A 12,661-nucleotide genomic window follows, 5' to 3' on the forward strand; every position below is an offset into this window, starting at 1 on the left:
CCCAAACCCAGCGACGATGCGGGGAGAGCGCAGTGAGATGTGGGGCACGACTTACTGCGCAGCTGGGAGCTTCTTGCTGGGGGAGAAGACAAGCGGTGGATCTGGAAGGCCATGAGAACACAACGGGGGGGGATGACACACGGCGATGAGATGACAGCGGTGCACACACAGCTCCCGGATCCCTCTCCCCCTAAATCCCCCTCCCCACACCTCAATGGGGTTCATTACCTCGCTGCCGTTTCCGGATGCGTGCGGCGCGCCGTCGGTTCATGATGCAGGCGGCCGTGGTGCTGAAGATGATGGCCACGCTGAGGAAGCAGATCCCACCGATCACCCCGGCCAGCACAGGCTGTGGGAGCAGCTCGGGGAGCTGCGTGCGGGATGGGTACACCTCCATCCCTGCATTGGGTGGGAGATGGGTTGGGTCAGCACCCCCCGGCACCGCAGCGGGGATGGCAAAAGTTCGGGTGCTCCCTTGGGTGCCCAAGAAAAGACAAAGGCTGCAGGCTGGGAGGAAAATCTCAGCCCGTGGGAATGCAAGGACTCCAGTTGTGCTCATTGCACGCAAAGTCCCTGCTGACCAAACTGTTCACGTAGGGCTCATGTGGGCCGCTGCAACGTCTTACAAAGTGCCACAGTTCCCTTTTCAAGTGGTCGAGTCAATGAGCGGCACAGAGCACAGCCTCTCTTCCCATGAGTGTTTTTAAGGAGGTCTGTGCTTTGCTAAAAGCTTTTCATAGGAATTAGTGTGTCATGGGCCGTCTGTAATGGCACGTAGGTTTGTAAAAATAAAGAACAATTCAGTGATTTCGTGAGTTAGGACCTTTCCAACCCAACTGTTCCACGTCTCTGGGATCTGGAAGGACCTTTCCAACCCAATCTGATCATTCCATGTCTCTGCAATCTGTAAAGACCTTTCCAACCCAATCCAACCCAACTGTTCCATGCTTTTCTGATCTGGAAGGACCTTTCCAACCCAACCATTCCATGTGTCTGGGAACTGAGAGGACCTTTCCAACCCAACTGTTCCATGTCTCTGGGATCTGGAAGGACCTTTCCAACCCAATCTGATCATTCCATGTCTCTGCAATCTGTAAAGACTTTTCCAACCCAATCCAACCCAACCATTCCATACCTTTCCGATCTGGAAGGACCTTTCCAAGCCAACCCAACCATTCCATGTCTCTGGGAACTGAGAGGACCTCTCCAACCCAATCCAACCCAACTGTTCCATGTCTCTGGGATCTGTAAGGACCTTTCCAACCCAACCCAACCATTCCATGTGTCTGGGAACTGAGAGGACCTCTCCAACCCAACCCAACCCAACTGTTCCATGTCTCTTGAATCTGTAAGGACCTTCCCAACCCAACCCAACTGTTCCATGTCTCTGGGATCTGTAAGGACCTTTCCAACCCAATCCAACCCAACTGTTCCATGTCTCTGGGATCTGGAAGGACCTTTCCAACCCAATCCAACCCAACTGTTCCATGTCTCTGGGATCTGTAAGGACCTCTCCAACCCAATCCAACCCAACTGTTCCATGTCTCTGGGATCTGTAAGGACCTTTCCAACCCAACCACTCCATTGGAGGTGTTCAGGCTGGATGGGGCTTTGAGCAACCTGATCTAATGGGAGATGCCCCTGCCTACAGCACGGCGGTTGTAACTAGATGACCTTGGAAGTCTCTTCCCACCCAAAACATTCCATCATTCTTTATTTCTGCCTCCTGACTGGGGACAAGGGGTGACAGCAGCCCTCACCTGCCGTGGAGACGTTCACCGTGTTGCTGGGGTCACTGATGTAGCTGCCAGCAAAGGCCACCAGGCGGAACTCATAGAAGGCGTCCTTGGGGGGAAGGGTGGGGGGCAGAGATCACCATCACCCCTTATTTACTGCACTCCCTCCTTGGCGAGACCCCCCCCCACCCCACCACCACGCAGATCCTCACCTTGATGAGCCCTGGCACCAACACCTGGCTCTCCGTGCTGGGGATGGAGCGCTCCAGCACCTCCCAGCCACCCCGGTCCTGCCGCAGCTCCAAGGCGTAACCGCTCAGCGGCACCGAGAGCTGCTCTGGGGGCTGCCAACGTAGCAGGACCCCCCGTGCTGTCTGGTTGGCACTCAGAGCCTGAGGTGGGGACAGGAGGATGTGCACGGTGATGGCCGGTGGCTCCGGAGGCACTGTGGTCACTGGGAAGCCTGGGGAGAGAAGGGTGAGCAAGAATGGGGTGGAAATCATAGAATAACAGAATGGCCCGGGTTGAAAAGGACCTCAGTGATCATCAGTTCCAACCCCCTGCTGTGTGCAGGGTCACCAACCAGCAGCCCAGGCTGCCCAGAGCCACATCCAGCCCAGCCTCGAATGCCTGCAGGGATGGGGCATCCACAGCCTCCTTGGGCAACCTGTTCCACTGCCTCCCCACCTCTGGGGGAAAAACTTCCTCCTAACATCCAAACAACCTCCCCTGTCTCACTTTAACACCATTCCCCTCGCCCTGTCACCACCCACCCTCACAAACAGCCGCTCCCCTCCTGTTTATCCGCTCCCTTCAAGCACTGAAGGCCACAATCAGGTCTCCCTGCAGCCTTCTCTTCTCCAAGCTGAACCAGCCCAGTTCCCTCAGCCCTTCCTCACAGCAGAGCTGCTCCAGCCCTCTGAGCATCTCAGTGCCCTCCTCTGGACCCACTCTAAGAGCTCCGCATCCTTCCTGTACTGGGGACTCCAGGCCCGGATGCAGAAAAAATAGGAGGCTTGCCATCTTTTAAGTGAGCTTTGAGGGGAGTCGTGCGCTCTGCTCTCACCCCTGGGCACGGAGGTGACGATCTGGCTGAAGGGACCACTGCCCAACTTGTTCTGAGCCAGCACGCTGAACTGGTAGCTGGTGTCTGGCTGCAAGTTCTCCACCAAGAGGTGCTGAGCACCCGGAGGCACCGCCAGCGACACCCAATCGTGGTGGGCACGGGGTGGGTGCTTCACCCTGTGGGGACACAGAGCCCTGAGCCACGGCTGAGGGATGGGAGGGGACAGTGGGTGTCACCAGAGAGGGACTCACAGCGGCGTGTACCAAACGCTGAACCTTTGGAAGTAGCCTCCATCAAAGCCTGGCTCCCAGGAGATGTTGGCTGCCAACAGGAGGGGGAGCACAGAGACGTTGGTGACGGCGTGAGGACTGGTTCCTGGGGATGGAGGCAGAGAGAAAACCACGTAGGTCGGACCACCGAAGCACATCCATTCTGCCCCACCTGCACTTGCAGATGATGCCTGCCCCGCTCACCCAGCACGTGGACGGTGGTGGCAGTGCTGACGCTGGCCACCGCGTTGGTGGCCGTGCACTCCCACAGCCCGTGCTGCTCCTTGATGAGTGGGTGGAAGACGAGGCTGCTGTTCCCATCCACCTGGGCACCAAACTGCCCTGCGCTGCCCACCTGCATGGCGGGGACACTGATGGTGGTGACGTCCCATCTCCACCACCATCTCCATCCCCATTTTCCATTCTCTGTCCCAACCCCATTTCCGTCCCCATCCCCGTTTCCCATTCCAACCCATCTCCATCCTCATCCCCATCTCTATCCCCAATCTCTCCTTCATTATCCCACCTCCATCCTCACCCCACCTCCACCCCCTTCACCTCCACACCCATCAATCCCATCCCCACCATCTCTGACCCCCCCCTTCCCCATCACCTCCATCCCCCCCCTCATCCCAGAAATGATGTCCCAGGAGGACAAAAGCCAGGCTGACCTCCCAGGTGGACTCCCTTACCTTCCCCCAGGTGATGGTGGGCGGTGGGTCCCCGTGGGCCACGCAGGGGATCACCAGCTCCCTGCCCACCTCCTGGAAATATTCCTCCTTGGGACGCACCGTGAAGGCGGGAGGGTCCTGAAAGAGTCACACGTGGCACCGGGGACGGTGACAAAACACAGCAGGATGGGGTTGTGGTGACATCCCCGCTCCTCATCCTCACCTTGAGCAGGACACGGGTGGGTCGGGACGCGCCGGCGGTGCCGTAGCTGTTGTAGGGGGTGCAGGTGTACACCCCCAGAGCATCATCATTCCCCGTGGCGATGACGATGGAGCCATCAGGTCTCGTGGACCACCCTGGGAGCTGGGAGAAGGGAAGGAGGGTGAAGCCAAGGGGGCACAGGGATGCTGTAGGGGTGGGTGCACGCAGCCCTACCTTGCCCAGCTCCAGCGGGCGCCCATCCCGTGTCCAGCTGACGGAGAGCAGAGGGGGGTTGGCTCTGGTGGGGCACCGGATGATGCCTCGCATCCCCTTGGGCAGGTGGGTTTCTGGGAGCATGGTGGTCACCTGTGCTGGGTCTGTGGGGACGAGAAGGGCGCTGGGAAGGTGTCAGGGACCCCATGGCAGCCCCACAGGGCACCCCAAGGCTCTTACACAGCACTGTGATGAAGGCTGAGGCTGAAGGCGGCTTCCACAGCCCGTTGCTGGCGATGCAGGTGTATTTGCCTGCATCATCCGGGGTGGTTCGCTGGAGCAGGAGGCTCCCATCCACCAGGATGCGTACCCGTGCCTGGAGGTGGCTGTAAGGGGATGAAGGGGTGGAAGAAGGCACAGCAAGGATGGGAGGAGCCCTTCGTCACACACCCATCACACCCAAAGGTGCCCAGATCCACGCTTGCTGTGGGCAAAGTCCTGTTGCCTCCACCCACCACGAGCCCACGGCCACAGCGGTGCCACTCCGGTGTACCTGAGGTGGAAGACGTTGCTGCTGCCCTGGAACCAGGTGTAGGTGAGGTTTCCTGGGTACGCCTCAGCCTGGCACGCCAGGAAGGCATCTTGGGAGACGTTAACGGTGACGTTCTGCGGTGGCACCACGATGACGGGCGGCCCTGCGAAGCAGAGGGGACCGTGAGGGTTGGGGGTGGGACCACGAGGAGGGGACAACCTCGAGGTGGCCCAGGGGACTCACCCTGCACGAGCACACGGGTCGTGTGGGTGACGGTGCCCTCCTTGCTGGATGCATGGCACGTGTAGGTGCCCGCACTGGCGCGCTCCACCGCCGCGATGCTCAGCGTCCCGTTCCTCACCTGCAACGTCACCAATAGGGACACCGAGGGACAACGTGGGCTGGGGGCCCCCCTCCCACCAGCTGGTGTCACACTGAGCTCACCTGCACCGTGTCTCCGCTCTGCAGGGCCAGGTCGCTCCTCTTCCAGCTGATGATGGGCTGTGGGTTGCCCACGGCCGTGCAGGTGAGGCTCAGCGCCTCGCGATCCCGCACCTCCACAAACGCCGGGGGGGTCACCAAGAAGGTTGGGGGTGCTGGGAAGAAAAACGCACTCTCAGACATTGAGAAAGAGAGGATTTGGCCCCAGCCCTGAGAACGAGGGATCCAGACTGGGATCCTGTCCTGCAAGGGAGGCAACGGGAGCAGCGCTGCCCTCAGAATGGGGCGGCACAACGGGGGGAGCGCAACAGGCAGCCACCCAGACAGGGGAACGGGGTGACAAAGGGATCCCAACGCCCAACTCAGAGCCGGGGTCAGCAGCGGGACCCCCACCCCATCCCTACCATTGACGGTGAGGTGGATCCAGGTCCCGTTTTGGAAGTCGGCGTCGTTGCTGGGTCGGTCGAGGAAGAGCACGCGGCACTCGTACCAGCCCTGGTCCTCAGCGCGCAGCAGGTCGATGCGCAGCGACGCGCCCTCCTCGATCCGCACGCGACCTGCAGGACGAGGAGCACATGGCACTGCTTGGGGACAGCCGTGTGTCCCCCCCAGAGCCACCTCCCCTTCTCCCCCCACGCCTCTCCATCAGAGCTGCTCACCCTCGGGAGCCCTGCTAAGCCCCGGCCACCCCCGCGCTCCTCGTCCCTGCCGTGCTGTGGGGTCTGGAGAGCCCCGAGCGGCGCCCGATGGCACCCAGTACCACTGAGCCATCAATGGGAGCCAGCCTCGTGTTTCGGGGTGCTCGCCCCAAACTGTCCCCATGGATGAGGAGGAGGAGAAGGAGCAGAAGCAGAGCACAGCCCCCTAATCCCCCGTGCTATTATCAGAGCTGTAATCGGCTCAGGCGCACGGCGCGATATTGGCTCAGCGATGCCGGGGTGCACCCAGCACCACAGAACCCCCAAACCCCACATGTGCCATCACCCTGGGGGGGTGATATGGCAGAGCAGCGTTCTCTCAAGTGGTTCCCATTAAATGAGTTTTGCTGGGGGAGTGCGGTGTCCCCGAGGTCCCCACGTGGGTGCTGCACTGGCCAGACGAGCCCGGCGAGGATGATGATGATGATGAGGAGGAGGAGGAGGAGGAAGCAGGACCGGGTCGGGCAGTTTGGGGAATGCAGTTTCAAACCCAGCACGCACCACATGCAGCCCTTGGCTTCCCCGCAGCCTCTCCCAAATTTGCTTTTCCCAGGAGGTGATGGGGGCCGTGGGAGGGATGGGAATGAGGGCATCGCCCAGCCAGGATGCGTGGGGCAGCCCCACAGCTGGGTGCTGGGAACAGCAGGCTCCAAACAAAGCTCCCTTTGGCACGGATCAGAGCGCAGGGGATGCCCCTAATCCCCCCCAGCGCCGGCCCCAACTCCTCCTCCTCCCCCACCGATAACAAAACCAACAAAACCGCCGCTGCCCTCCCCGACGGCATCCCCTGGCAACCGCCATTCAAAGGGACACAAAGGGGACAGCGGCCACCGCCGTGGGGGGATGCGGTGACCACGATGGGGACCAGCAGCCCCAGGCAGGGGACGCCGCGGGGGATGGCGGCAGCCGGCGGGGAGCAAATGACCCCATTTCCCCTCCAAAGGGCATTGGCTGCAGCCCACTCTTGACCCCAAAAAGCTCGGGTGACACCAGGTGACACGAGGGGCTCCGGGGGTGACGCCGAAGCTGCTGTACCCGTTTGGAGCATCGGCTGCCAGGTTGAGCTCGGTGTCCCCCCCCACCTTCACCCCCAGTGTCAATCCTGGCTGCAGCCACTTGGTGACACAGTGGGGACCACTGGGGACAAAGCCAAAGGACCAGACCGAGCCCCACCTGCTGCCAGCCCACAGGGAAACCTGAGCTCTGCAGGTAACCGGAGCTGCGGGGCCCCACGGCCAAGGTTTGGTGTCACCAGGTGTGTTGTCACCACGGGGCTTAATGTCAATGGGGTGGGGAGGGGGGGTGGGGGGGTTCCTTGTCACCACCAGCACTTTGTGGGATCGGCCTCCCACGCCACGGCTCCAAATCCCGGCAGCGCCGCTGCTGAGCTGCTGAAGGGCCAAATCCCTGCCCCACGCACAACCTTGGGGCCACCCGGGGCAGCGGGGCCTCTGTGGGGACAGTGAGCCTCTGGGGACAGAGGGGAGACCTTTATGGGGACAGTGAGCCTCTGGGGACAGAGGGGAGACCTTTATGGGGACTGTGAGCCTCTGGGGACAGAGGGGAGACCTTTATGGGGACTGTGAGCCTCTGGGGACAGAGGGGAGACCTTTATGGGGATTGTGAGCCTCTGGGGACAGAGCACAAGGGCTCAGAGCCTTCTTGAGGACTGTGAGCCATTGAGGATGGAAGCTCTGGGCTCTGGACAGGCGATGGAGACCATGACTTATGGGGGATAGAGGACAGACCTTTATAGGGACTGTGAGCCATTGGGGATAGAGGACAGGCCTTTATGGGGACTGAGCCATTGGGGATGGAAGCCATGGGCTCTGAGCAGGCTATGGGGACCGTGACCCATGGGAGATAGAGGTCAGACCTTCATGGGGACTGTGACCCATGGGGGGGAACTGTGACCCACTGGGGACAAAGGTCAGACCTTTATGAGGATTGTGAGCCATTGGGGACAGAGGACAGGCTTTTATGGGGACTGTGACCCACTGGGGACAGAACCCAGGGGCTCAGAGCCTTTATGGGAACCATGAGCCATGGGGTAGAGTCCAGATCTTCACGGGGACCACAACCCATAGGGGTCAGAGCCCTGAAGGGGTCTGTGACCCACAGAGGATGGAGACCATGAGCTCTGGACCCTCCATGGTGACTGCGACCCATAGGGAACACAGCCTGGGGGCTTGGGGTTTTCATGGGGACCACAGTTATAGGGGACAGAGCCCAGTGCTCATAAGGACCCACTGGGGACAGAGCCAAGATCTTAGTGACTTTATGGGGACTGTGACCCACTGGGGACTGAGAATGATGGGGGGCAACACTCAGCGACTGTGGGACTTCAATGGGGCCACGACCCAACAGGGGGTTGAGCTCAGGGATTTGGGATCTTCAATGGGGTCACAACCCATAGGAGGCTGAGCTCAGGGGTTGAGGACCTTCAATGGGACCACAACCCAAAATGGGCTGAGCTCAAGGCCTTCAACGGGGCCATGACTCAATAGGGGCTGAGCTCAGGGATTTTGGATCTTCAAAGGGACCATGACCCACTGGGGGCTGAGCTCAGGGGTTTGGGGTCTTCAATGGGGCCACGACCCATAGGGGGCTGAGCTCAGGGGTTTGGGGTCTTCAATGAGGCTACGACCCATAGGGGGCTGAGCTCAGGGATTTTGGATCTTCAACGGGACCACGACCCACAGGGGGCTGAGCTCAGGGCTTTGGGTTCCCCAATGGGACCAGAACCCACAGGCACAGCACCCAACCGGCTCCCCTGCCCCCCCCCAACCCCCCAGCCGCCCTCACACCGCCCCCCACCCCACCCCGATCCCTCACCGATGTACTCCGGATCCACTCGCGGCGAATAAAGGCCGAATTTGATGAAGATGGGGAGGACGAACCCGACCCGGAGCCACTCGATGACGTAAAGCGGCGGTCGGTTCGGTTGGGTTCCCAACAGATCGCAGCCCAACACAGCGCTGTCCCCGACTCGACCCACCACGGCCCCGCTCTGCCCGCTGCCTGCACCGGGACGGGAACGAGAATTGACGACCGGAACCGAACCGAACCGAACCGAACGGCCCCAGCCCGGCCACGCGGTACCGTCGGTCCCAGCGAGCAGGCTGAGGAAGGCCGCGCGGAGCCACCACCGCATAGCACAGGTCCAACGGCCCGCAGGTCACCAGGTTCCGCCGCCGGAGCTCAGCAGGGTTTTTCCGGGCTCCCCGCGGCCCCGAACCAGGGACGGCCGCCGGTTCTTCATCGCCCGAACCGAAGCCGAACCGAACGGCGCCGCTCCGCCGCCAAAGCAACGGCGGTGGGAGGGGCTGGGGTAGGCCACGCCTACGAGGAGCTGAGGCGCTTCTGATTGGCTGTTGCCTGGGTAACGGAAGCTTGCTGGAGGCCAATGGTGGGGAGGGGAGGAGGGAGGGGGGCGCGGGGGGGTGATGGGAAGTGTAGTTCTGGGGAGGGGGAGGGGGTTGGAGTTGGAATAAAGGGTGTAGGGTGGGAATAAAGGGCATAAAGTGGGACAGAGGGGGCGTGGGGTGGGAATAAAGTGCATAGGGTGGAAATAAAGGGTATGGGGAGGGACAGAGAGGTTTTGGGGTGGGAATAAAGGGTACAGGGTGGGAAAGAGGAGGTTTGGGGTGGGGATAAAGGGCATAAAGTGGGACAGAGGGGGTGTAGGGTGCGAATAAAGTGCATAGGGTGGGACAGAGGGGGCATAGGGTGGAAATAAAGGCTATAAGGTGGGACAGAGGGGTTTTGGGGCGGGAATAAAGGGTACAGGGTGGGGCAGAAGGGGTGTGGGGTGCCATGCCATGTCATGCCATGTCAAGCCATCGCATCCCATCCCACGCCATGCTGTCCCATACCACGCTGTGTCGTGACATCCCAAGACAACCCATTCAACCACAGGGTTTGAATTCGGGTGGTCTCATGCAGAGCCAAGAGTTGGGCTGGATGATCTCCGTGGCTCCCTTAAATCTGGGGGCATCCCATAACTTTATGACTCTAGGATTCCAAGCCATGCCATGCCATACCGTTCCACACCATGCCATGCACACGCCACCCCACGACACCCCCGTGACCGCCCCCACCCTGCTGCTCTCTAGTTGCCCTCTCCCACCCTGTCCATCACCCCTTTAATCCCCTGCTGTGTCCCCACAGAGGGGACAGCCACCAGAGCCTTGTCCCCATCCCACAACCCTGAGCCGGAGCTGGGCTGTGAGCCAGGCTGGGGGCTCTGATGCTGGGGGCACCGGGAGGGGACACCCCCCAGTCCTGACCCCATGGTGCCACCAGGCCCCAATGGGTCCATGCCAGGTTGGTGGCACAGCACGGCCAATCCCCACAGCACTGCAGTGGGGATGCTGGGGCCAAACCCCCATCCTTGTCCCCTCTTTGGGGTGGGGGTCCCGCTGTCCCCCCCCCATCAGCTCGGCCTGGCCCGGCCCCCAGAGCACGGGAGATTATTAAGGACAGAGCTAAAGTAAGAGGAGTTAAAGGAAATAATTCTGCTGTTAAGCTGCTTTCCTGCATCTCCCAGTCGCATGTGAGCGCTGCAACTCTGCGGGCTTAGGACCGTTCTGCACTGCCCCCGACCCCTTCCATGTCCCCACATCCTCCATATGGGACATCCCCCTCCCACCCTATCCACCCATGTCCTGTTTTGGGTGCTGGCACACGAGAATCCCTCGATGTCCCCACGTCCCCACGTGGTGTCATGATTTCCTCAGAGCCACGGTGGCACCCGTGGGGGACACCGTGTCTCCAAGTCCCCAAGTAGGGGCGATGACCCCACCAAGTTCTGCTCTGCACTGCTTTGGGGTGCCCTCATCCCCACGGCCACCTCTCCCACCCCTGCCAGCTCTGACCCCAGCCACTGCGTGCCACCGCCATGGTGGGACGTTTCTGGTGGAAGATGATGGCAGTTTGGGGTTTCACCATCATATTTGGAGACGTGGAGGGGTTTGGGTGGAGGTGAGGGCCCTCCAGCCCAGGGTGCAGGTGCTGAGCTGGCACCGGTGAGCACCGCGCGCTCCGGCATGGTGCCACACACCCAGGAACGGAGACGGTGACGCTTCTTGCACTTAGGATTTAAATGCCACCAAGGTTAGGAACAGCTGAGAAGAGATTTTCAGGATTGGACTTTTGGAACGGAGATGCCTAAATTCCATCTAAGCTTCCCTTTAAGCATCCACGTCCCGGGACGGCCCTGGGGAGCTGACGCTGCTGTCACCCTCCATGTTGCGTCACTGCGTTGGCTGTTGACCAGCTTTGGGGATGGCAGGCTGAGTCTCAGAGCCTCGTGACACGGGATCCCCAATTTTGGGGTGCCACCGTTGGGTTCCAAGCGGCGATGCTTGGGATGAAGGCTGAGGAGGTGGCTTGGGGATGGCAGCAGGTCAACATAGAGCAATGGTGGGAGATGGTGGAGGCAGGGGTCTCTGGTGGCCCTTTGGTTCCCCAGACAAAAGTGGAGAGGAGCAGCAGGAAGTCCTTTAATGGTGACAAGACAAACGCTGGCACCCCCAGGACGGGCAAAGCTTCACAGGGAACATCTCACCTCCATCCAGCACACGCTGCTCGTAGAGATGCTCACAGTCACACCTCCCTGCTGTCCTCTCCAGCACTACAATGAGGCAGATCCACGTTTCAGTTGGGCTCATGGCCCTGCAGCTGTGCCTGCCGTGGCCCTGTTGGCACGGGGACTCCCTCCCAGGGGGCTGCACGTACCTGAAGCGCCGGTGGAACTCCATGACAGCTTGCTCCTGCTCCCGTGTCTCGATGGAGCCCGGCCGCAGCCTGCGGATCTCCCGGATGGCATCGCTGCCGCTCATCTTCTGAGTCTTCACCAGGTAGCAGGCCAGCATGGTGCCCGTCCGGCCATGCCCCAGCATGCAGTGCACAGCCACCGCCTGCGCCGTGACACGGGCACCCCATGGCGTCACCTCCCTCTAGCTGTGACCTCCATCCTGCTGTCACCCACCCTGACATCACCCACTCCGTACTGGTGTCACCCCCCGTCATCACCCCCTTGATGTCTCCTCTCTCACGGTGACATCCTCCTCATGGTGTCACCCACCATGGAATCGGTATCCCATACTGGCAGCACTTCCCCACCATCACCCCCTTGGCATCACCTCCATCTTGGTGTCACCTCCATCTTAGTGTCACCTACCTCTTGCTGACACCTTCCTCTTGGTGCCAACCACCCCAACATCACCCCCCTATCCTGGCATCACCTCCTCTGCCACTCCCCCTTGTTGTCACCCCCAAAAACCCCCCAGTCCATACCTCCCCGCGACCGTTGGCCTCCTCCACCAGCTGCAGGAAGCTCTGGATCTGTCCGAGTGTCGGTGGGGTGAAGTCAGGCACACGGAATCGGTGGAGCTGCAGCGCGGGGCAGCAGCCGTGGTGAGGGGGGGCCCTTTCAGACAGTGACACCAGATGCCTCACGCCCCGGCCCAGCAGGAAGCGGTAATGACCCGGCTCTCGTGGCATGGCCAGCCCCGCCAGCCTCCCCTCTGCCACCCACGAGAAGTTGGGGGGCTCCACCATCGCCTGTGGGTTCCTGCGGGATGGGAACGTGAGACAGTGCTGTTGTGCAGCCAGAGGCAGGGCTGTGCCATACCCCAAGCCCATGGGACCCCCGAGCACCGCAGACCCCAACATACCACTCCATGCTCTCCTTAAGACCACTCCCCACAATCCTCAGGACCCCCCAGTCCAGACTTCCTGAGACCCCCCCGGTACCTCCCCAGCCCAGACCCCCCCAAGCTTCAACCAGATCCCCCCAGCCCACCCAGCCCTTCTGCCCAGGCCATTTT

The 12,661-nt window shown here is 61.1% G+C and overlaps 2 protein-coding genes across 2 annotated transcripts in view; both read right to left on the reverse strand.

The window, feature by feature from the left end:
- Nucleotides 1-9,116, reverse strand: part of IGSF9 (immunoglobulin superfamily member 9) — a 16,802-nt gene extending 7,686 nt beyond the window's left edge. Inside the window, exons 1-17 of the mRNA XM_010723952.3 lie at nt 8,931-9,116; nt 8,664-8,849; nt 5,535-5,687; nt 5,134-5,285; nt 4,933-5,050; nt 4,711-4,852; nt 4,398-4,543; nt 4,179-4,321; nt 3,966-4,106; nt 3,764-3,880; nt 3,276-3,426; nt 3,054-3,177; nt 2,803-2,978; nt 1,949-2,199; nt 1,761-1,845; nt 229-399; nt 56-101 (exon numbers count right to left, since the gene is read on the reverse strand). Of these exons, the coding sequence (XP_010722254.2) occupies nt 56-101; nt 229-399; nt 1,761-1,845; nt 1,949-2,199; nt 2,803-2,978; nt 3,054-3,177; nt 3,276-3,426; nt 3,764-3,880; nt 3,966-4,106; nt 4,179-4,321; nt 4,398-4,543; nt 4,711-4,852; nt 4,933-5,050; nt 5,134-5,285; nt 5,535-5,687; nt 8,664-8,849; nt 8,931-8,982 (2,354 nt within the window). The 5' untranslated portion in view covers nt 8,983-9,116. The remainder of the gene's footprint in view (nt 1-55; nt 102-228; nt 400-1,760; nt 1,846-1,948; nt 2,200-2,802; nt 2,979-3,053; nt 3,178-3,275; nt 3,427-3,763; nt 3,881-3,965; nt 4,107-4,178; nt 4,322-4,397; nt 4,544-4,710; nt 4,853-4,932; nt 5,051-5,133; nt 5,286-5,534; nt 5,688-8,663; nt 8,850-8,930) is intronic.
- Nucleotides 9,117-10,911: 1,795 nt separating this feature from the next.
- On the reverse strand, nt 10,912-12,599 carry DUSP23 (dual specificity phosphatase 23). Its single transcript, XM_010723951.3, has 4 exons — nt 12,129-12,599; nt 11,568-11,749; nt 11,398-11,463; nt 10,912-11,287 (listed from the first exon to the last, which is right to left on the reverse strand). Exons 1-3 carry the CDS (start codon nt 12,504-12,506, stop codon nt 11,436-11,438), a joined length of 588 nt encoding a protein of 195 aa, XP_010722253.1. The 5' UTR covers nt 12,507-12,599; the 3' UTR covers nt 10,912-11,287; nt 11,398-11,435.
- Nucleotides 12,600-12,661: the final 62 nt, after the last annotated feature.

This window comes from Meleagris gallopavo, chromosome 27 (genome assembly GCF_000146605.3).
Source record: "Meleagris gallopavo isolate NT-WF06-2002-E0010 breed Aviagen turkey brand Nicholas breeding stock chromosome 27, Turkey_5.1, whole genome shotgun sequence".
In the NCBI taxonomy this organism is placed as follows: domain Eukaryota; kingdom Metazoa; phylum Chordata; class Aves; order Galliformes; family Phasianidae; genus Meleagris; species Meleagris gallopavo.